This window comes from Cryptomeria japonica, chromosome 4 (assembly GCF_030272615.1).
Source record: "Cryptomeria japonica chromosome 4, Sugi_1.0, whole genome shotgun sequence".
NCBI lineage: Eukaryota > Viridiplantae > Streptophyta > Pinopsida > Cupressales > Cupressaceae > Cryptomeria > Cryptomeria japonica.
Window position 1 is genome coordinate 336,915,036 of NC_081408.1, and position 26,080 is coordinate 336,941,115.

General features: G+C 40.4%; 1 protein-coding gene across 4 annotated transcripts in view; it reads left to right on the forward strand.

Moving 5' to 3' along the window:
• LOC131063594 (protein HASTY 1) overlaps positions 1–26,080 on the forward strand; it is a 164,095-nt gene that overhangs the window by 68,659 nt on the left and 69,356 nt on the right. For 3 of the 4 annotated variants that reach the window (XR_009372324.1, XM_057997458.2, XM_057997461.2), the window contains 2 exons: positions 3,317–3,379; positions 3,544–3,834. Coding sequence is in view for 3 of the 4 variants with exons in the window: in XM_057997458.2 (XP_057853441.2) it covers positions 3,317–3,379; positions 3,544–3,834 (354 nt within the window). In the remaining variant the exon portion in view is untranslated. The remainder of the gene's footprint in view (positions 1–3,316; positions 3,380–3,543; positions 3,835–26,080) is intronic. The other variant, XM_057997460.2, reaches the window with a different exon arrangement.

A 26,080-nucleotide genomic window follows, 5' to 3' on the forward strand; every position in this document is an offset into this window, starting at 1 on the left:
TTGCCTTAGACTTACCTCTTGCTACCCTTAACACCTTCAAGGCGGAGTTTGATAGATATGCTTTGATGTCATCATAGATAGGGTGGAGTTTGGACAAGCCATAACCATTCACCATCATCCCATAGGGCGGACTTTTAGAGAGGTCACCAAGGGCGGAGTTCATTCATTTCGTTCAAGGCAAGGGAAGGGCGGAGTTTTGAAGCTATTTCACTTGCTATCATCCCACAAGGCGGATTTTGTTAAGTTCACACACCACTTTGCTTGGGCGGACTTTTATCCCTTCTCACATGGTGAACTTTGATTCATTTGAAGGGGCGGAGTTTAGAGTGTTCAAGAAGGCGGACTTTGTTGGCTTCCTTGCACCATGACCCTTCAAACACTTGGAACAACCAAAAGGTGGGCTTGCTACAATCAATACAAGGGTGGACTTTGAATGATTTGTCACCTTGGGTGGACTTTTAGAAGACCATCTCAGGGCAGACTTTTGAGTGACTTGTGCTCCAATGCTAGAGCGGACCTTTAGCTAGCCATTCTACCTTGGTTAGGCGGACTTTGGAGAGACCAAGAAGGCGGAGTTTTGGAAGCTCAAGACCATCACTAAGGTGGACTTTGGAGAGCTGAAGGGCGGACTTCTTTGATGACCACTTACCACTTACCAATCCCCTAGGGTGGACTTTGGAGAGCTGAAGGGCGGACTTCTTTGATGACTACTTACCACTTACCAATCTCCTAGGGCAGACTTTGAGACTTTTGAGCACCTTTCACTTCATCCATAGGGCAGACTTTTGAAGACCACAACTTGGGTGGACTTTTTAGGCATCTCCATAGGGGGGACTTTTCATATTCACTTCATATGCCTTCCTCCTAGGGCGGACTTTTGGAGTTCAACTTATTCTCTTCTCAAGTGGGAGGGCGGACTTTTCAACTTCCACTTGCCATTCGCCATATCCTTGATTAGCCGAACTTAGAAAATATTTGGAAAACTTCAAAATTCCACAATTTCTTCAATTTTAACCAGATTAACTTGAAATTTGAAATCCATACTTAGGCAAACCATCTGAAGGGTCATGACCCCTAAATTGTAGGAACTTAGCTTTTTAGGTCAAAACTTGAAAATTTTTGATCGCGATTGAAGCAAGTCAGTGGAACCAGTGCAAACCCTAGGTCCCCACTCCGAAAAAGCAAAAAGCAGGCATCCCTAAAAAATAGGGAAAACTTTCTAAAAATAGCCATACCGGAGATTGGGCTAAAAATGCCAAAAACGAAATTTCCTAAAAAATAGGAAAAAGCAAAAAAAAAAAACTTTCTAAAAATAGAAAATTGTTCAAATTCGTTCAAATCAATTGCGGTCTTCATCCTTTGGCCTTTCTAGGCACCTTGACGGTGTCTGGACTCCATTATCACTTGGCTTGCACAAACTGACTTTCAATCTTTAGGACTCAAACCGTTCAAAACTTGACAAAACTGAGCAAAACTGAAGTGGAAGGCCACAAGACACTAACAAAAACCCTAGAAAGCAAGAAAAAGGGAGGGTCCCCATTTGCAATCGGGCGATGTGTGAAAAAGGTCACAATAGGTCTGTCCTAGGTTTGAGGTGTGGATCTAGTCCTTCATTGGTGGGGGCAGGGCTTGTTATTTGACTTGTGAGTATGTCTCGGACAAACCTACGACGAACATTGACATTTTTCCTCTATTCCATATATAGGGTTTGGCATCCACTTTCACTTGGTGGCTTCTCTTCCCCTCCAACATTCTTTGGCGACAATGTTTGGTATTACTTTAGGCCTTTGACCTACGTTTTGGATGCATGCATGACACTTGACCTTTTTCCGTGCCCCCTTTCCTTCAAATAGCCAACATTTTTTCTACATCCATCAGCGTGTAAGCCTTTTTGGAGGAAAAGAGAAAGGAAAGAGTCAAGATAGCCCTTGGAGACGAATCGAGGAGTCATGATCATCAAATGTGGTCCCTAAAATAGGATGTGTGCAGTGCACTTTCTCCACTGCCAAGAAGACTCACAAATCCTACTATTTGCTTATATCTTATTTGATATTTTACATTTTTATATCAGTATTAATAAATTAATTATTAATATTATATTTATATATTTTATATTAATACGTTTTTATATTTCATATATCATATTTACATATTAGATGTTAATAAATTAATAAATATTAATAAATATGTCGCATCAAACACACACACACACTTTAAATTTTTACTAGTTAAACTGTAAATGACATCAAGATTCAAGTTTAGGCATTCACATGATGCATCAAAATTGAGATTTAATTTTCAATGCTGATTCATAAGTATAGCAACAATACACAATAAAAAAATTCCACATTTAACCAATAGACATTTTTCCTCCTTTTTTATTTCTTTTCACTGTTTCTTTAGGCTTTGATTTGGTGTTGTTGGGTTGATGAGGGTGTGAGTTGGGGTGATTTAGGGCCTCCGAAAGGGTGTTTTGGGGGTAGGGAGCATCCCCTGCTTTAACATAGATTTTGATTGAACCATCCATATGTTCAATCAGAATGTGTTGAAAAAAATAGATAGCTTGTCAAATGGTTCTTGAATTTCTAGATAAAAATATAATTATATGAATGCACTTTCATACGCCTACTATGGAGTTTACAAATTTCCCCTATCTGTTTAAGCCTTGGATCTCGAGTATCTCTGATCCTTTTGAGCTATGCGGTAGAAAGATATTGAGTAGTTAGTCATCTGTTTTGTATACATAGAAGCTAAATTATTTCTTTCATAGAATTTAGTAATTTAGAATCTACAATCCATAAAACCTATTATAATGTTATAAAAAATATTTGGAAAAGGAAGAGGAACTGAAATAGAAATCTATTATAATTTTTGTATAAGGACCCATCATAGATTATGATTAGTTTAGTGTTTAGATACTTCTTTTGCTTTTCCAATTATATTTTACTCTTGTAATTTTCACCGCATTTGGGTTCCATTAACATATGTAGTTCATAGTGGACATCAATATAGTTTATTTATTTCCCTCATTCTTTCTGTTTAATGCATATATTCATTGAACAATTGGCACATAGAAAAATTAGGCTTGCAAATCGTCATTTAACCACTTTGATACTTATGCACATAAAATTAATCTTGTTTTCTTTCATATGTGATTAATTGCTGGATTTCTTTTATTGTTTTTGCACCGTTTATATTGATGTTATATGTGATTTTTTTCAGGGGCCTTACCTGGTCAATGATTTATTTTGCAAATAAATTGTGCTATTAATCTTTTAGAGAGATTTTAATTTTGTTCTTTTAATTTGCTTTTCAGATGCTTGGATTTTTGCAGCATCCCAAGTTTGCACTTCATTTTGAGTCATTGCCTCTCTGGTTGGTACGTTAGATGGTCCTCTGTTTTGCTCTCATAGAGAAAATTCTGAAGTATGCTCTTCTGTTGTATTCGTAACCTTCTGATGAACTAAATTATTTAGAACATCTTTCATGCATTCATGCACATTTAATAGTGTTTCTAATATCACTGCTTTGAATGTTATGTAGTTTTTGTTGAGGGGGTCAAGTTCAAACCTGAAGACAAATGAACAAGTGGAAGGGAGTAGATCATCTCTTATCAGCGGGACAAACTCAACTGCAGTGTTCATTGATAAGGAAAAGAAGGGAATGACAATTAGAATCAGTGATGATTTCTGTGGCATTATTTTGGATGTTGCTTTTCAGCGTATGCTCAAGAAAAACCCTACTATTGGACTTACATTATCAAATAATTCATTGGAAATTTGGAGTGATGATTTTGCAAGCAAGAGTGATTTTGGCCAGTATCGTGGTAAACTGGTAATTTCACAGCTTTTCATTGAGATTTCTTTGTAAATTAACTCATTTTCTGCAGTGTTTAGAAATGCCTTACACTGTTTATCAATGCAAATTTTCAACATATTCTCTAAAACATGTTCAACTTGGGAGATGTCACTAGGGATATTGAATTTTCTTGTTAGAAGTTTACGTGTTTATCCCCAACTTACAGGAAGCGGGCAATTTCAAGAGCATATAATGGAAAAGGAGATAGTAACAGCCGAAGAAAATATATGAATATGACATAGCTAAATGGAACACACGAATGTGAAATTTTAACAATATATCAAATATTTATATATATGCTTGTAAAAACAGACATTCTAAGCCACCCATTGAAGCGTAGAAGCTGACATTTTTCGTATTAACTGTTGATGTTATTGTAGCAGAAGGAGATATCGCTGTCTTATATATATGCGATTTTTAATTTACTAACTGCTTGTTATTTTTCCACATATGATTCTTTTTGTTAACATCCATTTGTTAATAGATAACTAATAATTGTTTGTCTATCGGGTGTCTATTCATATCACACCCCCTCCTTGTAGTGACACTCCGATTGGGGTCGTGTCTTTTCACGTCTTCGGTTCCAGGTATTTATCCCTTCAAATGGGAACATTAGAAGTGTTGAAAAGAAGTTACTTGCCATTCACATACTACGATCACTGTGTATGACTTGCTGTGCACATCCTTGTGATATCGTGGGAAATAGATCTGCTGCGTGGGTCTATGAATTATATTTGTGTGATGCTTGAGAAATACATATGTGCCCAATAAACTTAACATGGTATCAGAGCAGTAACGTTTCCCGTGCCTGTTCTTTAGTGATAAGATGGATTCAACTCAAGAGGAGAGACAATAAATGGGAGCCGTATCTGTGGTAGCACAGATCCGCAGCTTCAATATTTAGTTTATGTTACAGAATTCTCTCAATGTCTATGATATTTGTGATCACATTCTTTGCAGTTATTGGTGGCATTATGTGGGCCGTAGATAATTTATGGAGGATATATTTTTGTGCATAATCTGTATATCTGTATATGTTGGCCATTGACTGCGGACAGGATGAAATGGTTCCGTATTCTTAAGCCGCCTTCTCAAGATTCTGACTTCTGCTAACGGGGTCGCCTTCCTAATCTGATTTCATTATTCAAAGATCGAGTTCATTGTTGGCATGACATGGTTACTACTAAGTTTGGTCATTTGGTGCTTTGCCAAAGATGTTGATAATCCAAACATTGTCAATCTTTAGAAGGAAGCTTTATCTTCTGAACAAAATGCTGAGGTACACAAAATGCTAGTGTTGTCGCTGCCTCCTTCAAATGATACAGCATTTGATATTATAGAACGGACACTTGATGTGAATGACTCTGTGTGAAAGGCTGCTTATCGAGTTTTGGCAAATAAGTTTCCACTTCAGAGACTCAGTATCAAGCTTCGCACTACAATTCTTCATAGAAATTGACAGAATTCGTGAGGAAGAGGGCATCCGCATGCACAAGCCATCTGATGATGGCACAATGCCAAATCCCGATTCGACAACCACATCATTTGCCATCAACAAAAGCTCTGACGAGTTGGCGCTCCCAAGAACTGAAGTTATCCATTGCTTAAATATCTGTTAAAAGCCGGCATTATGGACCCCGATGTCATAGGGGCAGTGGAATGATTTTTGAGGGACCTTGTGGAGCTGCAGAAACGTCAAAAGTCAGGGATTTTGAAGCGGAAGAAGGGGAAGAAAAAAGGAAGGAGGTCATGGGTTGAAGAGTTTGGTATTATCTTGTTGATTGATTAAAATTGCTAATTCTTGGATGGGTGCAAGATTATGAGTTTTGATTATCGGGTCATGAAGATTTTATGCTGGGCGAATATATTTTAATGTGAAATGGACAAGTCATTTTTTCCAGTGCTACAATAAAAAAAAAGGTTAAGGAAATGCTTTTAGCTATCGAGTGCTGCTTGGGAAGCTATAATCTCTTCAAAGCAGACAAGGAGCATACATGAATTTTCACGTTTCTAAGGCTAGAAGGCAAATAAGACAGAAAATGCGGGCAAATTAAAGGATCGTGGACAAATAGCTAAGTTGGTGAATTGTGTGGGATCTCCTTCCATGTTGACATCCTATTTTTGCAGCCACTGGTTCTGGTGGTGACGTTGGCTTGGACATAGTCAACTTTAAAAATATATTGTGTTTGCTGATTTGAACCTGTTACAAATTATTGACTTTGGTGTGAAAGTAAGTTTTCCAAATAGCTGAGCGACTTCAGTGAATAGAAGCATGCAGGTCAGAGATAGTTTGAGGGTGCTTAAGGAAGTGTTTGCTGGTCGACTCTTTCAGACTGAGCTGTGCATAAGATTGCTGTCCTTACAGCAGTTCTGGGTTTGGTGTAGAGGTCTGAAAGTCCCGCAACTGCTAAGAAGAGTTTAAGAATCTTGGCTTAGAGTCTGAGGCCCTGCTCATAGGGTACCAAGGTGCCTAAAACTGTAGGAGGGACGTGTGAGCCTTGTACAGGTAGTTGATCTTTGTTGGAGGTTTGACAGAAGACTGAAATCAAGCGGTCCCTTCTAATTCAAGAGAAGCAAATGACATGCAATCACAATACTGAAGAAAGGCTAAGATTAATGGCAGGGGCAGCTGAGGATCCAATATCATAGCAATTGTGTGTAAACTCATGCTTTTGTAAATGGCTAAGGGTGAAGACCATACCTTAAGGAATGGCAATATATGATGAGCATCATTTATTATCTACTCACTCAAGGACCTTAACCTTGCATGTAAAACATGAATGGATGATTAGATGTTTTACAAATGGACAAATAGAGGCAACCTTGGACGAGGAGGTCAGAAGGTTGATGCAAGTACTTGGTGCTTCAGAGGGAGTCACATCATCATGAAGATTCCTTATAGCACATTTTTCTCTAAGAGAGAAAAATTTGAGGTGAAAGCCCTTGTTAGCGCATTTTTTTCTTTGAGCCAGAGAAATTTGAGGTGAAAGACTTTGTTAATGCATTTTTTCTCTAAGGCGGAGAAATTTTAGGTGAAAGCCCTTGTTAATGTATCTTTCTTTGTGACAGAGTAATTTGAGGTGAAACCCCTTGTCCATCTTTGAGACGTGTTGTGACCTAATCACACATCACCCCATCCTAGATAGGGACCCCCCTAGCTTTTAGGCCCTTTTCGTCTTTTGATCTTGGTTTTTTGTGGGTTTTGGTGGCAGTCTCGTTAGTCTCTTCGCTCTGCAGGTGTTCGAGGGTCATTTGGAATTAATCTGCTTTTTGTTTGAGCGAGTTTTATGAAGTCTAGGGCCTGTTTTGTCCCTTTTTAAGGTTTCTGCCTTTTGTCCTAGATTTTAGGGGTTTCTGTTAGGGTTTTGGAAAAACTGAACATACGATTGGAATCAGGACTCTTCAGGAACCTCCCAGTAAAATTTGAGCCGAAACGGAGCAACTTTCTATTTTTAGAAAGTTCCTATTTTTTAGGGATTTTATTGAGTCCTGGAATGTCGTCATTTTGCCAAAAACCAAACTTACTATTTTTAGTAAGTTTCTATTTATAGTAAGTCATCTCTGTATCCTATCTAGGGGTCTAATGCTGACACTTTAAAGGTTTCTATTTTTGGAAAGTTTGTTCTGACAAGGCCATTCGGGCAAGGTGACAAAGATCAGGCATTGGCGAATATTTCTAATTCTGGAAAGTCAGAAAGCAGACAGAGAAAGCCAGAAGATGGTTGAATGCTGGAAGCCCACCCCTGAAATGGAAAGCTCGGGAAAATTCTCTAAGTCTGGAAAAATAAAGAAGGCATGGAGGATTCACAAATTCACTGAATCCTCCACCAAGTCAAAATTCCGCCCCAGGGCAGAGATAGGCACCAAAATGGAGGTCCAGTGGAGGATTCACAAATTCATTAAATCCTCCACCAGTGAAGAATGCCGCCCTGCTACCCATGAAGGTGCCAAAGTTGATGCATCATGGAATTCACTCCGCAGTCTGTGAATCCTTCGCTAGGGAAAAAATCCCTCGTAGGAGTTGAAAGGGCGCTCAAGGGGAAGTGTTAAGGAGAAGAGCAAAACAAAGGAATTCTACGCCCAAGTCCAGATAGCGCCCAAAGGGAGTAGAGGGCGCCAAATCCACTAAGGCATGGAAGGAGGTAAAAGACATAAAATCCCTCTCCATGGCTTTCTAGCGCCCAAAGGAGTTAAAGAGCGCCAGATTGGGAGATACAAGGAATCCATGGAAGTGAAGGAATTCCTTCCCAGAGGCAAATTTGCGCCCTAACAAGGAGGAAGGCACAAAAATGGCATTCTCATGGACAATACACTAGACAAAGGAATTCCTTCCTCAAGTTAAAGCCCGCTCTAGGAAGATGGAGGGCGTTGAACTAAGCATTCCATGGAAAATGATGAATAATGATGAAATCCTTCACCTGTGCAAAATGCGCCCTAGCACTGTGGAAGGGCACCAAAAGAAGTCATGCATGGAAAGATGGAAAAAGTATGAATTCCTTCCTTGAGGCAAATTTGCGCCCTAACAAGGAGGAAGGCGCTAAAATGGTATGCTCATGGATATCAGACAAGATGATGAATTCCTTCCTCAGGTGAAAATTCCGCCTAGAAGCATGGAAGGGCGCCAAAGTAGAGGAGTCATGGATAACATACAAAATGATGAATTACTCCTTCAAGAAGGAATAGCACCCAAGTGCTAGGTGAGGGCGCCAAACTAGGATGTTCATGGAGAGTATGAAATGAATGAATATCATCCACCAAGTCAAAATTTCGCCCTACTCTCGAGCTGGGTGCCAAAATCAAACATCCATGGAAGATTCACGAAATTGATGGAATTCCCCTTCTAGTAAAAATCCACGGTCAAGCTTGAAAATAAAAAAAATTGTCTAAGGCATGAAAGTCAAAGGTCAAGGAGGAATCAAAAAAAAAAAAAACCCCTTTGGCAAATTTTTGAATTTTCTACTTTTAGACACCGAATCTTGTCAGAATGTGAGAAATTTTATAGATTTAGAATCGTGGTGAAATTCTCTATACAATGAACCTGGCTCCTAAATTTTAGGGGAATCCCTAAAAAATAGGGGATATTGAAATGGGCGTGGAAATTCCTTCAAAGGCAGAAGACAACAAGTTAGAATGAAATCAAGCAAATCTTGAAAAAATCCTTCAATTTCCCTCCAAATTTGGAAAGAATGGAAATTAATGAGTTGGCGAAGAGAATCTTCCAAGTATGACGCATGACAATGCATTTAATGAAACTTCTAAATTCAAACTCACTTGCATGGGAAGTTTCTTTTGCATGGCGCAGTGATTGGGAAAGTATGATGCATCATGATTGCAATTGCTAATTTAATGCCTCCTTACTTAGCAAGACGTTTTGAAGAATTCTATATAAGCATGAAGAGGCATTTCATTTCTCACGTGCAGGATTCAAGAAAGAAGAGTTGGAGAAGTGAAGAGTGGTCATACTTAGTCTCTATTTTCATCATTTCCAAGGTGCTTCCCGGATGGCGAATCAAGCAAGGCAGCTACCCTCTCCAGGCAGGCATTGATCAAGGTAGAAATGAAAGGTTTCCTTCCTCATTCCCGACTGAATTCAAGGTGGGAAGAAATCAGCGATACTAATTTAGGCACATTCAATTTGGCTGCATTCAAGATCAGAATGTTCGGGACAACAGGGCACAGTCCATCACCAACAATTGTCAAAATTGTCAAAAGCGGAATTGTTGCGGCGGCTGGTTTTCCTCCCACTATTCAGTGCCCTGACTTGGTCTTGGAATGTGCAACACATTATAATTTGGAGCGGAAGACAATCTCAATGCTAGATCATTGACTCCGGAGTCAATTGGTGAGACTTTCGAAATTCCTTCGCACTATTCCAAGACATACAGGACTAACAGTGGAGCTCAGGCAGTATATGAAGCAGGTCCTACCAGGTGTGCGGATTTGATTAATAAACAGTGGTTGATGAAGCCTAGGGTGCATGCCTCCAAGATGCCAAAGACTCTCACTATCTTTGAGTTCAAGCAGGAGTATGTAGACTTGATAAAGATGCTAAGTAGAGTAATGGGGTGTTCACATTCTGTGAACTTTGAGGCTTGGATGTTATTCTACATAGGCGAGATCATGAATTCAAATGGGCTAATCGACTGGGCCAGATTGATGAGTCACTACTTGCATGAGCAGTTGAAAAACTTAAAAGAAAAAAGGTCCCATTCCTTTTTCATGAGCTCCTACCTGTTCTATATGCTTGTGCGAAGGGGAGGATTTGATGGTCTGCCAGCAAGAGGAATTATGGGTTGCGGACCAGCTCAGCTGAAAGTACATGAGTGCTATCCCCAGCTGCATCTTCACAATGTTAATACTTATAGGTTGGCGAATGACACCTTCACTATGTACTTGACACGGCTTATGCAGAAGAAGTTGCACGTAAGGGTGCCGCCGCAAGCAAGTGGCTTGGTCTAGAAGTATGGAGCTGCGTTCTTGCAATTTCCTAAATTCACCTACATCAGGACTCAAGGATTCTCATTCCAGTCATACAAATTGCCAAGATATCCATCAAACAAGCTCATATTGCTGGAGCTCATGAGACAGTTAATTGCCTATGATCAATTGTAGAAGAAGAAGAAGAAAAAGCAATCAATTGAATTCCCAGTTGTCTTGGGTGACTTCATGGAAAAATGCCCAGGCTTGGAAGCCGTTGAAAGTGCAGTAGGGGAATTGGCATACTATTGCCTGCCGTTTTATACATCCAAGGCCCAGTATGATCCTTACCGCCAAATTAGAAAGGTTGCTGGCGTCAAATTCATACACAAGTTTCACTTAGAAGATTATTGGGTAGGTGCCGAGGATGACCTTAAGGTCCGGAAGAGAATGCATTCCAGATTGCCCTTCGACACCATGTTGTGCGTTGCACACGCTCCCTGTCGCCGACAAGGTCCCCCTTCCTATTTTTTTTGAGCCTTTCGTCCTCGCCCCGTTGAGTTTCGCGTAGAGTGTCTCGTGTCTTTTCGAGCAAGTCTGTGACTGGTCCGTGAAGTGATGATGTCAAAGAAAAGAGCCAATGAATCCATCGGGCTAGTCTAGCCCTCGGGCACGAATGCCAAGAGTTTGTTCAAATTTTGAAAATCGCCTTGGATAGGCGTAAGGTGATAAAAATCAGCGAAGCCTGCCAAGCAAGAGCAGTACGTCTAAAGGTTGCACGAAAACCCAAAGCTATCGTTTTTCGCACAAGAGCTATGAAGTAGATTGCATAAGGTTTGTCTCCGCGATGTTTGTGGGATTTGAGTAAAGAGTGATTTTCGCCTGCTAGTGAAGGAGTGAATTTCCTGGCCAAAATGCCGAGGCTGCGAAACTTGCCCAAATGCCTTAGAATTCCGAAGCCTCCGAAATCCAAATTTGTAGAATCTGGCGAAAACTGGTCTAGAGTCCGAAATTTTGCTTAAGTCCCCAAAATTGCCTCAAGTTCCCAATTTCGGACCCAGAGGCCCAAAATGTTAAAATTTCACAAGGTTGAAAAAGTGCTAAAATCGCCCAGGGGGGCGAATTTCGGACCTTGGGGCGAAAATTTCAAAATTCAAAGTTTCCTACATGGTCCGAAAAAATGTTGAAATGTTGCAAAAAGACCCTTTAGGTCCGAATTTCACTTAAAATGCCCAATTTCGGACCCTGGGGCAAAAACTGAAAAATGTTGAAATGTTGCAAAAAGACCCTTTAGGTCCGAATTTCACTTAAAATGCCCAATTTCGGACCGGGGCAAAAACTGAAAAATGTTGAAATGTTGCAAAAAGACCCTTTAGGTCCGAATTTCACTTAAAATGCCCAATTTCGGACCTTGGGGCAAAAACTGGAAAATGTTGAAATGTTGCAAAAAGACCCTTTAGGTCCGAATTTCACTTAAAATGCCCAATTTCGGACCCTGGGGCAAAAAATTTGAAGTTGTGCAAATTTGCAAAAGGTGGGTTTAGGTCCGAAAATGCCTCCAGTTCGCCAAAGTTCAAAAACTCTGAAATTTACCTTGAGTTTGTGGAAAGGTGGGTTTAGGTCCGAAAATGCCTCCAGTTCGCTAAAGTTCAAAAACTCCGAAATTTACCTTGAGTTTGCGGAAAGGTGGGTAAGGTCCGAAGTTTTTAAATGAATTTGCAACGCATGTTTAATGGTCCGAAGTTTTTTTGAAAAGTTGCGAAACATGTCTAAAGGTTCGAAAACTTTTCCAAGTTGCAAAAACACTAAATCTCCAAAATCGCAGAAGACGTTGAAGCTCCGAGATTCGAAAAGGCGAAAAATTGCGAACATGAGCCTAGGGTCCGAAGGTTTTGAAAATTGCAGGTGGTGTTAAATGCTCCGAAATATCTCCAGTTCGCAAAAACCCCAAGCGCTCCGAAATTCGCCAGAAGTGTTAAAAATTGCGAAATCCCAAAGGGCGTAAATGGTCTGAAGTTATTTAAAGATTGCAGAAAGAGGCGTCTACATGGTCTGAAGTCTGCCCTTAGGGTTAGATAAAACAGAGTTTAAAGTTTTGGAGGGGCCTCCATATTCGCTAAAGGGTCCGAAGTTGAAAGGTAAAACGCGTTTGAAATTCTAAGGTCCTCTACTTCTCCAAAAATCGCTGCACACAGGCCCAGATATAGAAATTCAAAATTGATAAACCCCCTCCATGCTGCTGCATTTCATGTAAAGAGAGATCACGTCTGATTTTGAAAGGGAAAGAAAGCTAATTTCGCGCAATTCATATGAAAGGTAAAACGCTGCATAAACTATTCCAAATCATTCAAGTTCAGATTGCCAATTACCCAAGGTAAAAAAACTGTTTAAAATGATAAGTTCTTTTCCATCCAACAGCTGCAAAAATTTGAATTAAGGAGATAACCGTCGGGATTCAAAAAACTTTGCAGAATTGTCCATTCGTCTTCGCGCAGCAAGGTCTGGCAATTCCTCACCATCCGTTCTCATCAGGTAAGTACACTTTGTCTCTTGTGATCATCTAAAATGCTTATAAATCAAATAGACGTATGTGCGAAATCTGATTAAAATGCTTAAATTTTCGAAATCTGTATCTCTTTCGCTTGTAAAACGTTGTTCAAAGCAGTCAAAATTTAGAATTCGGTCCTAAGGTTTAACCAGAAATTGCATTTTCAAACTTAGGAAAATTTTTCGAGCTTTGTCCCGGCTAAGAAATTAACCTAGAAAATGCTGAAGTATAAGTTCGCGATTAAAAGCTTTATGAATGTTATGGTTAAAATCAATCAAGCTTTTAGCTAGAAATGTCGCTCCATGTCCAATCTAAATTTTGAATTAATCCTGGCATGCTGGAGTATTCTTTATCTAACCCACCTTACTTCTTTTGTATCACCTCGTAATTCGCGTCCGAGTGTGCAGGATAAATGCCTAAATCGGCGGTAGAATCATCAAAGACGTCCGCTGCAGCTGAGACATCGTGAGCATCCAAATCAGATATCCCGCGCAAGGTTGAAAGCATGAAGTATCAATATCAGAGAGGAGGATTGAGGGAGTCAAAAGTGCAGAGCGTCTGGGACAATGTCGGTGATACCAACCTTGGCCATATTGATATTCAAGACTTTAGGGATCGGGTCTTCTCCCCTAATGCATATGGCAAGCCTAGACAGATGGTGGAAAGTGGCATCGCCCAAGCAGCAGGATTTCCTCCAGCAGTAGAGAACTATGAATTAGTGGTAGAGGCTGCCCGACACTATCAGCCAAATTCCAGATTGGTGCTCCTTGAGAACATGACCATCGCCAACTTCACTCATGAGGCCATCGGCGACGCATTCGACATTCCTTTCCCAAACAATCCCACAGCCACAACTATAGATGAAGCACAAGGGGCATATGATATGAATCCGGCCCGATGCAAAGCACTGATCAACGAAGAGTGGTACAAGGAGAAAAGGCTCCCAAGTGCCAGAATTGTGAAAAAGACCCCAAGAAGTGATTTTCATAATGAACATGGGGATATGGTCACATTACTCAGCCGAGTTATGGGACTTCCTAAATCCAACTACTTTGAAGAGTGGATGTTCTATTTCACAGAGTAAGTCTTTGCTGGGAAGTCTAAATTCGACTGGGCCCAGATCATAAGCGACAACATCAACACCCAGCTGATAGAGCTTGAAACGAAGAAATACTTCACTATGACCTCTCACTTGGTCTACATGTTCGCCAAGAACCAGCCGTTGCCAGGTTTGATAATGAAAGGTGAAATCGGGAACGGGCCTGGTTAGGTAAAGGTCTATGATTGTTACCCGCAGCTGCACTACCAAGATATTGCCCAGAGGGAAAAGAGCAGCCCAGCTTATGCAGTTGGCCAATATGAGCGCGTGAATGACACGTTCACAATGCGCCTGGTCAAGCTAATGCAAGGAGGATTACACATAAGGATTTCAGAGCAAGCTATTATTCTGGTACAGAGGTATGGAGACTAGTTCATTCAGTTCCCAAGGTTCTCCTATATCCGAATAGCGGGCTTTGATGGTGCCCCTCTCCGACTTCCATGGTACCCAACTGACAAAATAATTCTTATGGAGGTCGCAAGGCAGTCACATCCGACCGACATCTTACTCAGGGAAAGCAAGTAGGCTGGATTCACGTTCCCCATGATCATAGGCAACCATGATGTCCACCTGAAGACCCCTACCCTAGCAGAGGAATCCCTCGCAGAGCTGGCCTCTTATGGTCTATAGGACCATTTTCCGAGAAAATACTTTGATCATGATAATCTGGCGAAGAGAGCCTATGGCAGGCGGTACAGGGCAAAGGAATCAGTTGAAGACTATTGGAAGAATTGCTCTGATGACTACGAGGTCCGGAGGCGGGAATATTCTAGACTGAGTGTGCAGCAAATGCGACTCTTTGAATACCGTCAGGTCCCAGATCAGCTCACAGATTCAGGGAATTGCCTCCAGGTTCGAGAGTTTAAAGCAGTAAGGCATCTCTTGCCAGGCGTTGATTGGTCCTAGGACCCGATCACTGATTTCGAGGCAGTCATGACAGCCCCAGCAAGGTACACAGATCAATGGTTACATCAGCAGATTGAGAGGCTAATACGCAAAGGAGTCCAATTCACCTACCACCTAATGGGTAGCCTTGATTCTCAGTCCTCTGAAGATGAGGGAACGTCCAGTCCACCCAAGGAAGAAATTGAGAAACCTGAGATGAGAAAGAAGGCTAAGGCTTGTAGAGGGACTCGGACATCCAAAAGAACAAGAAGGGAGAAGATTCCTATAAGGAGACCAGAGGTCACGTCATCGTCAAAGGACCCCAGTTCGTCCGACGATGTAGTGGAATTAGATTATATACTTGCTCCGCCTTCTCAAAGTGACATTGATGCGTTTGGAACTGATGATCCTCCCGCACCTGACATGCTAGGAGTTGAGCTAAGAGCCCTTGAATCGACTGAACTGGACAACCAAATAGAGGAAGGAGAGATTCCATCCACCCAGGGGGTCAAAGTGCATAAACCCACTCAACAGAGCCGCCACGAGTTGCTGCTCCACAATACAGCCAAAGATGACTCTACCGTCGAAGGAGAGCAAAGGATAGATGAGACTCATGAGCTTGAAAGGATTGAAGAACAACCATCACATGAAGATGCCAGACAGTTGTTCAGTGAAATAGGAGAAAATTCAGCTGCAAGCAAAGAACTTCGCACCTCTTCCACTCCTCCGGTAGTAGAGCAGCTGTGAATCTGTGATGAGTCGGCTGAAAACGTCAAAGAATAGAATGCAGACTTAACCTTATTATCAGCCCAAACAGTGCCTCAAGAATGGTTGATTGCCAAAGCCCAGCGCAAGGCCGCCACCAAACCACCTATTGATCTAGAGGATATCTTCTCGCGCATAGACCAAGCAAAAGCTAAGGGGAAGAAAAAGCCCAAGGCATATTCTAGGGTGACCAAAGACGAGGAAAGGAACTGCACTCTTCACATTGCCACTCCGCTTGTAGACAAGCCAGTAGATCAGATTACATTGGCAGATTATAGCATCACAACTGTCCCCATCGGACGAGCCACTAAGGAGCAAGAAAAAGAAGAATTCAAGGATTCAGTGCAGAATATACTCAGGCAGCTCGAGGAGATAACAGCTAAAAAGGACAAGTATCAGGCTCGTGCTGAGCAAGCCGAGGGATACATTGATCAACTCCTAAGGCCACTACACAATGCCTCCGAATCCCATATTCCCTCGACGGCATTGGCGCAAAGGACCACAACAGAATTTGAAGGAGTACGGGACACCGCAAGGGCCGTCAAGGAATGGATACAAGACATCAAGAAAAGGGGAGAGCGAATCCTTGAGGAAGTAAAAGAAATGGCCTGCCATCGAGAACTCACTCTAGTCAAGTTATTAGAGGTAAAGAGGGAATCGCTCCACATGCACGAAGTGGCTGCCACTACCCTTCCCCTCATGAGAGCTCTTTTCTGGACACACGTGCAGATTCCTACATTGTCTGCCATCCTAGATCCTCATAGCATCAGTACTCTTAAGGAATGGTACTGGACTATCACCATGAAAAACGACACCAAAGAAATTATTGACAAAGAGAATGACGCATGTGAGGTGATTCTGGGAAACATGCAAGAACTAGGTAAGACAATCCTCCGATCAATGGTTTCGGGATGGATAAACGACTTGTCCGATGATGCAATCCAACTAGACTGGGAAGAAAGATTGGGAACGGATAGGATTACCTATTCTGCTAAGGACTTGAGTTTTGTTGGTCAGTTCCATTCAGACATATTATGCTTTGAGCGTAATCGCTCCAGCTGGAAGGACGGTTTAAAGCACGTAGACCAGTATCTCGAAGGCATGCAAGACAAAATTCGCCATCCTCCCATGCTTCCATTCAGTCTGCTTTTCAAATTATGCATCAGGTTCTAGGAATATGTTCGTGAGGAACGCGCAATAGGTCGTGATCTATGGCGGGAATATTTGCATGGCGAAGATCAATTTCTAGAAAATGAGTGAGACTGAAATAGAGAAAGTGATTTCTCAAAAGTGCCTTTTTCTCTCTAAATCTTAAAAGTGCACTTTTGCACCAAAAGGTGACATTTGACTTTTGGTCAACAAAATGTAAAACTTTATTAATGCACCTTTTTGGAATTATTGTAATTACCTTTTTAGGTAGTTATTGCTCCTTTGGGGGTGGTTGTTGATATTTGCATCCCATTTATGGGTATGGGCAGCCATGCTTTATGGATGAATCTGGGCCACTTGTTTAGATTAAATCTGGGCCATTCATCCTTTTTTGAAGCCTATTTAAGGGACTGGTTTTCCCTTATTTTGTAAGAAGTTCTTGGATTGTTGCAAAAGCTCTGGTGAAATTTACAGGAATTAATGCAAAGATTAAGACTGTTTTCAAGTTTCCTTGTGAGTGCATGGTCTCCTTCTTCACTTAATTTTGAAATCTTTCAGTTATGTTTATTTCTTTTACATAGCATTTTCAAGCAAACATCTGATAGAATCCTCGCAGTCCACACCATTGGGGAACGACTGATTGCCTTTCTCTCTGCATGGTTAATCTAGACCTTTCATGCTTAGTTCGGTTATTGAATACTCACTATGAATGTAAAAGTTCTGATGTTGTATGTGATAACATGAAAAATCTTATTTTCCTTTGAAGATTGCACTAGATTTATGCAAACACTGTGCTTGAGTAGCTGGTAATGCTTAGTCTTGTTATTTGGAGGCTTCCGTCTGTTTGATGAAACTGCTATCTTAGTTAAAATTTACATTTCATGTATCTCTCTCTCTCTCCCTATCCTTCCCTCCTTTTCCCCCTTTTTTTTAATCCAGAAAATCTGCAGTCCCATCAAAATAGTATCAACTTAACCGAAATCATTTGATAAAAAGATCATAAAAGTTCCAGGGAACTTATCTATAAATTACCCATCCAACGTAAGTCCCCCTTGTGTTTCCAACATAAACTCATCAGACTACTGAGTAATCCTGTAGTCAAGACTTGACAAACAAAACCTTGAGGTTATCCCCTTTGATCAAAACGCAGAAAATAGCATTAGGGACTTCCTTATCTCAAGAGAGGATAGAATACTTAGCTGGTTATTCTATTCTGTGTTGGCCATATGGAGTTTGCAGCAATGCGATTTCAGACACGTCAACACACCATCAGGTTAAGTGAAATTTATCAGGTGCCAGATCAGTTGAAGGAGGATTCAGATTTTGTACAACCTAAATTTGAGAAAGTGAAAGATTAGCCCATTCAGTTGCCAAATTGATCAGAGCTCGAAATGGATGATTTGAGTGTCTTAGCTAGGCTAGTGCTGAAATTCACTAAGCACTGGATTGACGGGCATATAAGGAAGTTGGTGGAAGGGATAGTTCATTTGACATATCAGCTAATGGGAAGTTTAGATTCCCACAGTGAGGCAACTGAGGGCTCTTCACAGGTTCAGGTAGGAGGGGAAGTTCAGATGGATAAAGGAAAAACTGCCCCAAAGAGACCGAGGACAGCAAAGAAGAAGGATATCTAGCAGGAAATCCCACAAGAGGCTTAACAGAAAATCCAACAGGAAATCTCACAAGAGGTTCAACAGGAAGTCCAACAGGAAGAACCTCCACAAAAGAAAGCAAGGATAGAGAGGGAGCAGTCACCAGCAAGTTCCTCGAGTGTGCAGGAGGTAGAGATGTTTCCACATCCAACAAGTCCACTTCCAAAGAGCATTCCGACATCAGATATACTCAGCATTAACACTTCATAGGGACACCATCAGCCAAGAAGTCAAAGACAAGAAAGTCCCCCACATCAGGTAGAGGCTCGCCAGGATAGCTTCGAAGCTATCCTTGGTGAAATGGAGGAAGAGTCACAGGAACAGGAGCACGTAGAGGATCATAATCACTCCATCCCCACTCCAGATTGGTTGGTGGGAAGGCTGAGAAGGGAATCAGAAAGGGAAACTGATCTAGCTTGGAAGTTGGAAGAATTGTTGAAAATGATGGATCAGCTAGCAGAAAGGAAGGCTCCCCGGAAATTTTCCAAGGTTGTCAAGGAAGAATCTGGATCTCAGACCCTGCACATTGCTGAGCCTACAATAGACAAAGACAAACAAAATCAGGCAGGAGGATTATGTTATTAGACAGATTAATCTTGGCCATGCTTCCACAGGTCAAGTAATGGGAGACTTTGAAGAATCTTCCTTAGCCATGAGGGAAAAGATGCTGAAATCAAAGGCGAAATGTAAGCAGTTGAGGCAAGAAAATCAAGAGTTTCAAAAGACCCCTCAGGGAGGCAGGTCCTTCATTCACTCCTCCTTCCTCCCTCCCTAAGGAAGTTGTTGATGATGCAGAAGTTATTAGAGTGATGGCGCAAAATTCCAGGGAATGGATAGAAGATGTTTACACTAAAGCGGGAAAATTCATTGAGGACCTGGCTCAACTTCATTCAAACTTCGTGGCCCTCCTGAGCAGATTAGAGACAACAAAAGGATTATGGGAGGATGTGCACATATACTAGGACTTAACCATTCCGCGACTCAGGGCTCTGACAAAGATTCCAAGGCAAATTTTGATTGATGGGAAAGTAATTCACGAAAATGAAGCTTATGACTTTCCCCAATGGTTCTATGCCATTTGTTCAGGAAATAACACCTTTGATAAATTTAGCGTAGAATCCTTTACTTTGAAAGATTCCATCATAGGGGTGCAGGAGGAAATCATCAGTGCAATTGAGGCATTGTTCATAAGGAAACTCAATGATGGCAGGATAACGGTAAACTCCTTGAAAACTCAGTTGCACGAGTTCTTCTTCGTAGGTTCATTCCCTAAGGAACATTTTGCAAATGTTTCTTCATTTTCCGGTATAATGAAGAAGATGCAGGAAATCATGATAGAGTGGGAAAATATCTTTTCCAGAAGCGAGGAGGAAATTGCCTTGATGCAATTCGACATTGAAAATGTGCCAAGTGTCTCCATCGGAGAGCTGGAAGCCGTTGTCAACAAATTCATTGCATATGCCATAAATGAGCGGGATAATGGTCGTCCATTCTTGGAGGAGAATCTTTTAATTGAATTGTGGTGGCGTATTTACTGCTGGGGGTATTTTGACTAAGTGTTGGTCCAGTCAATGCATGTCGCCGTCGGATGAGGAATCTTCTTGCATGCAACCTCCTCATTTATGGTTTTATGACAGATTCTCCATGCATGTCGCTGTCACATGAAGAATGATGGACATTTATTCGTGCATGGAGGTGTTTATTATATTTTGGGCATAATCAACATCATGGGGTGCATTTAATGCACTAGTGGGTCCTTTTTTAGGCTTTTGAATTAATTGTATATTGGCATGATGGGTTATTAATTGCCGATTCCCACCTTGTTGCATCTTGAGTGGGGAATCTTCTGGGGTGAAACCCTAATTAGGGTTTGCATGGCCTGAGGCCTATATAAAGGGGTGACCCCCCTCATTTGTAAAGGGAGGAGAGGTTATTATCTGAGATTGTTGCATCAGGATTGTGAAGTAGCCAACTTAATACATTGTTCGATTTTGATGGTGTATTCTTGTTCTATTTTGGCAATCTGCGTGGTCTTGCTCTCTTCAATTAGATTAGATTTGCTTATACGTTGTTAGGAGAATTGGATTTGATAGGATCACTTGTTGCAGAATCCGAGCTCATACTTTTGGTGTGCATTTGATTGTTGTATACCGTGCAAAGTTAGCTTGAGCCTTTTGATGTGTATACGCTTAACTTCGATCATCAATAAAGATTGTTCGATCCGATGGTCTATATTGATGATCTGAAAAACCTCCACGCACCCTTTGAAGATTGCACCACCTTCGTGTAGTTGTGCTCTGCTGGCGAACCAAAGCGTGGTTTGATTTTGCATGAGTTATCCTGTCTCCTGTTCTTAGGATTAGATTAGCTTTAACATAGTTCTCTCTACCCCATTCTCATTTACTTTCTCCATAATTTGAAAAAATCCAAAAGATCTAAAGCTAGAGCTTTCATTGCAAATCATTTGTGCAGAAATCCTTGAGCTTGCATGAGTTTTCTTCAATTGAACACATGTAAGGCCCCTTGGGTTATCAACAAACCCATCAAACATCTGAGTCACGTCCACGCACTGAAGGAACCTTGGAATTAGCCATTTGAACTTTAAGCAATCCTAGCATACAGACTAATCTTGATCAAGAGAGGATAAGGTGACCGTTGGTGACTTTATTTAGTGTTAGTCGTTGTCATAAAAACACGTCAACAAGACAGAGATGTGGTTCTTTCCACCCTCTGGGAGTAGCCATGGTGGATGTCATGTTGAGTGACTCCATGACAACATCACGTTGAGAGACTCCATGATGATTCTCTTTCTTGTGTTTATCCACCCTCTGGGAGTAGCCATGTTGGACGTCATGTTGAGTGACTCCATGATGACATCACGTTGAATGACCCGTGATGGGCACTTGTGCACATATTCCTTTCCACGCATGGGAGTAGCCATTGTGGACGTCATGTTGAGTGACTCCATGACGATATCACGTTGTGCGACTCTTTGATGAACTTTCTTCCACAAATGGGTGTAGCCATTATGAGTGTCATGTTGAGAGACTACATGATATGGATATTTAGAAAAATATCTCCCTAGCTAAGAGGGAGTGTTGATGTTATTGTAGCAGCGAGAGATATCGCTGTCTTATATATATGTGATTTTTAATTTACTAACTGCTTTTTATTTTTCCATTTATGATTCTTTTTGTTAACATTCATTTGTTAATGGATAACTAATAATTGTTTGTCTATCGGGTTTCTATTCATATTGCACCCCGTCCTTGTAGTGACACCTCGATTGGGGTCGTGTCTTTTCACGTCTTCGGTTCCAGGTATTTATCCCTTCAAACGAGAACATTAGAAATGTTGAAAAGAAGTTACTTGCCATTCACATAATACGATCCTTGTGTATGACTTGCTGTGCACATCATTGTGATATCGTGGAAAATAGATCTGCTGCGTGGGTCTATGAATTATATTCGTGTGATGCCTGAGAAATACATATGCACCTAGTAAACTTAACATTAACAACCCACTTTTTGCAATGTTTTTAACTTTTAAAATTTCAGACTTAAACAGTTAGGAATATCAGATTGGAATTTCAATTCCGCAAGGAATTGAAAACTATAGGCCCATGTTTAAATTAATTTCTCTCTTTGAATATAACAGAAATATTTTTTTGATGAATTTTTAATAAAATTCGTGTTTTCATTACCTAGAATTTTGGAAGGTCCCCTCATATTCTGATCCAATTTTTCTGATTTGTTTTGGTGTTGATTGAAGTGGTTTTAAGTTTATTCGCCAAAGTTTGGTTTTTGTTTAAATGCCAATTGGTAGTTTGGAGTTCAACCATGAAACATATGCATGGAAACAATGCCGTTTGAACCAAAGTACAATTTTATAAAGGACTGATAGAAAATTTTGAGTTTTGATTTATTTAGAACACCAATGCAATTATTCAAATTTAGAGAATATTGATACCAGAACAAGAAATTGCATACTTGGAGTCCTGTTGGTGTACGTTTTATCATTCACCGAACATTAGAATAAAAAATCCAAGGATACTCTATCCTCTCCTTAACAAAATCACTACTTGTGCCAAGATTGTGAGAATGACCACAAGGCGATTCCAAGGTCTATATGTGCGAACAAGGGACTTGATGTTGGATAGCTTCCTTGGTTATGTATGCTGAAATACAAGGGGGACTTACGCTTGACTCGTTCAATTCACAATGAAGATTTAAATAATGAAGTTCTATCATTTGGGTCTTGGATCATGGAGTTCAAGAAAACTAAAAAGGAGATAAGGGTTTAGAAGTTCTAATCTATTCCTAAGAATTCAAGAGACAGTATTGACTAGGTGAACCTAATAACAACAATTTGCTTCGCCATGCTAGGACAACTACACAAAGTGGGTGCAATCTTCAAGGGATGTGCTTATGATTTTCATGTCATGAATAACTACCATCAAATCAAACAATATTCATCCAGACAGAAGTTAAGCATCGACAAAGTAATCATCTGTTCATCAAAAGTATGAGCGAAGATTCACCATAAATCAATACTTATTAGATCTTGCATTCATCTAACATACATGAAATAAAATCTAAACTATGATGAGGGATAAGAACCATGCAAACTCCAAAACAGGAGAAGTAATCATCATCAATTTGAACAATGCATTACTTATTACTTTGGCGGTCGTAAACAACAATTTGCTTATCTCAACATGTTTTGCAATATGCTCCCATCGCCATCTTCAAGTTTGATTACCCATGTTGATGTTTGATCTACCATGTTGCCTATCTGAAATATCTGGAACAAAACCCTAGCCTGGAGATTTTAGCTTGCTTTTTAGACTTGGAGATACAAATTTTTTATTCTGAAGACATGAACGCTGTCCCCATGACTCGTGGGACCCAATCCTAGGTCTACTTTCAAAAAATAAGAAACAAGCAAAAAGCAAGTCAAAAAAGCTGCTTTCCGGATTCGTCCTAAAGTGCCAAAAATAAAAAAGCAGAATTCCTTAAAAATTGGCAAGTGTCAGAATTGACCCTAAGCAATTGCGATCTTCGTCCTTCAGGCCTTCTGAGCACCTTGACTATGTCCAGACACATTTCTGAGCATGATTCCTCCATGTGACTTGGGATGACTCTCAAAAACTCTAACTCCTTATTGCAAAAAGACTGATAATTAGTAGTTGCCACGCCAAGGCAAAACCCTAAAAAGTAAAAAATACAGGGGGTCCTCATTTGCAATGGGGCGATGTGTGAAAAGGGTCACAACATCTAGCGTCAACCCGAATAAATGTTCCCGAACATTTCAAAGATAAGACCAATCTATACCTAGAGACTTTGGAAAATTACCTCCAGCCCATCAAATGACTAGAAAACATACTCAAAAGGAAGCAAAATCTTAGATTGGATCAAGACACCTCATCTCGGATTACCCAAGTGTGTGCAAAATGCATTCATTTCTGTCTCATAAGAACAATATGATCCTTCGATTCCACCATTGTGAGTTGTGTAGTTTGTCTCAACTCCAAAAGCATCCTTGGATAGAGCCTCGCTCTTGGTGAGCATTCATAGCCCCGGCGAGGTTATCTCTATAATCTCACGGAGATTGCTCTACTTCCAACGATTTATTTTTCTTTGTTATTGAGGGTACACCTATAGAGATTTCCGCACACCCAAAGCCAAGTGCTTTGATTTTTCATTTTTTTCTTTTCTTTTCACATATTTCCACACTTTGGCTCCTAAGCAATGAAGCTCACATGGGCGTGAGCATTATAGTGGTGTTGAAGTAAGACCTTTGATGATTTTCTTTTGTTTAGCCATGACTCCACCTAGGAGACTACATTGACTTAAAGAATTTTAAGTGTGTAAAAATATAGTAATCATAGGATATTGGTGCGAAGATACAATAAATGATCCCCTTTCGGGTCAAGTACAAGATCTAGCCAAAGGATGAAGTTGAAAAAGAACCTTGGATTCAAAAGTACTTCATAAATATTTAGCCAAGAAATGGACTGAACATAGTTTAGTACAGACGCTAGAGTTCTTAAGATACAACACTCTTCACAAATGGAAAACTAAACCAAGAAAGCCAAACAAAGTGTACAAGAAAACTAAACCAAGAAAGCAAAACAACTAACTTAAAGCAAACAAAGCAAACTGAGACTAGAACCATGAAAGAAAACCTACTCTAAACAAACCCGAATTTTTTAAGTGAACAACACTCAAAAGACCTAAGTATAGACAACTCCTAGCATGATTTCTTAGGATGTGTAGCAACAACAAAGCAACAGTCACAGTGCGAAGCTTAGCAAACTTATCTTTAAACTCAAAAAAATATTCTTCCAAAGTACAAATCTAAAACTCAAGCAAAACTTTAGGAAAGATTAGTGACTGGGGCAACTCGTCCGGACCATGATTGATCAATAAACAAGTTGTCTTTCCTAAATCTCCATAATCAAAATGATATTCTTTATAGTCAACAGTAGGGAAAGATACAACCTGGTGGTCTTCATTTGCAGACATGAATTCTTGCTTGTCATCCATTGCTTCATCAGGAGGTTGGAGTTGATGGTGAACCATACCACTTGCATTTGAAACATGCAGATCAACATCACGTCCCAAACTTGGTAGAGTGTGGCGGGAATCGGATTCAAAGGGGAATTTGGAAATTTGGAATGTTTCATGTGCTGGCTCCTTTTGAACCGCTAACAATGGATCAAGCCCCAACCTGAATTGTTCTTCATTTTCTGTCTCTGTCATAGTTATTTGTTCATCAGGTAGTGTTCCATTTGTTTCAATTTAGTCCGACAATTCCTCCTTGACTGTGATCATTGGATCAAGTGCCAATGCGAATTGCATTTCATATTTTGCTTCCATCTTGGTAACCCATTGATCATCAAACATTCCATCTTGCATCAAGCCGCTTATCATTTCTTCCATCTTGTTCATGCATGAACGAACTTTTTCATCAAGGACTATTCCTTCTTAAAGTGCACTGGAACCTCTGACACCATCTCTATTTTGAGCTAAGTTCTCCATTTCTTGCTCCTGATGATCTTCATTAACTTGCAATTCCGTATATTCATTTGCTTCCATATGCTGACAGCTACCTTGGGTGGTTCCCCTTGCTTCAATGTATTCCATTGCTTCTTTGATCTTTATTTCAATGGCCTCTCGTTCTAGTGTGATGTAGGAACAATCTTCATCTACTTGAATGCTTGATTCAATATCTTCTTCCAATTTTCTTCCTTCACAACCTGATGATGTTGCAATGCTTTGTTCTTCAAGACTAAGATGCTCGTTCTAGATGTAAGAAAGAAAGAAAGAAAATTATATTAATGTCCACGAGACTTAACAAAGTCTATGGGACAGCACATCAGATCTAACCGATTTCTGCAAATCTGCCCGCTTTCTGTGTAAAATGTTGACAAGTGGCCCCAACCTCTTGACAAAATCCTCGCTGAAAAAATCATACCAATATCCCTTAGTCAATAATTTATTATACTTGTCCCTAACATCTTTGAAGGTGTCGCACTCTAAAATGAAGTGTTTTTCGGTTTCAACTTTCCCAGATGTGCAAAAAATACACACTCTTTCCTCCCAAGTTTTGTTTGGTCTTTTGCAACGACCAGTTTCACTATGAAGCTGATGAGAGTTAGTTCTTGATTGAGCAATAATACACTTCACTTTCCACAAAATATTA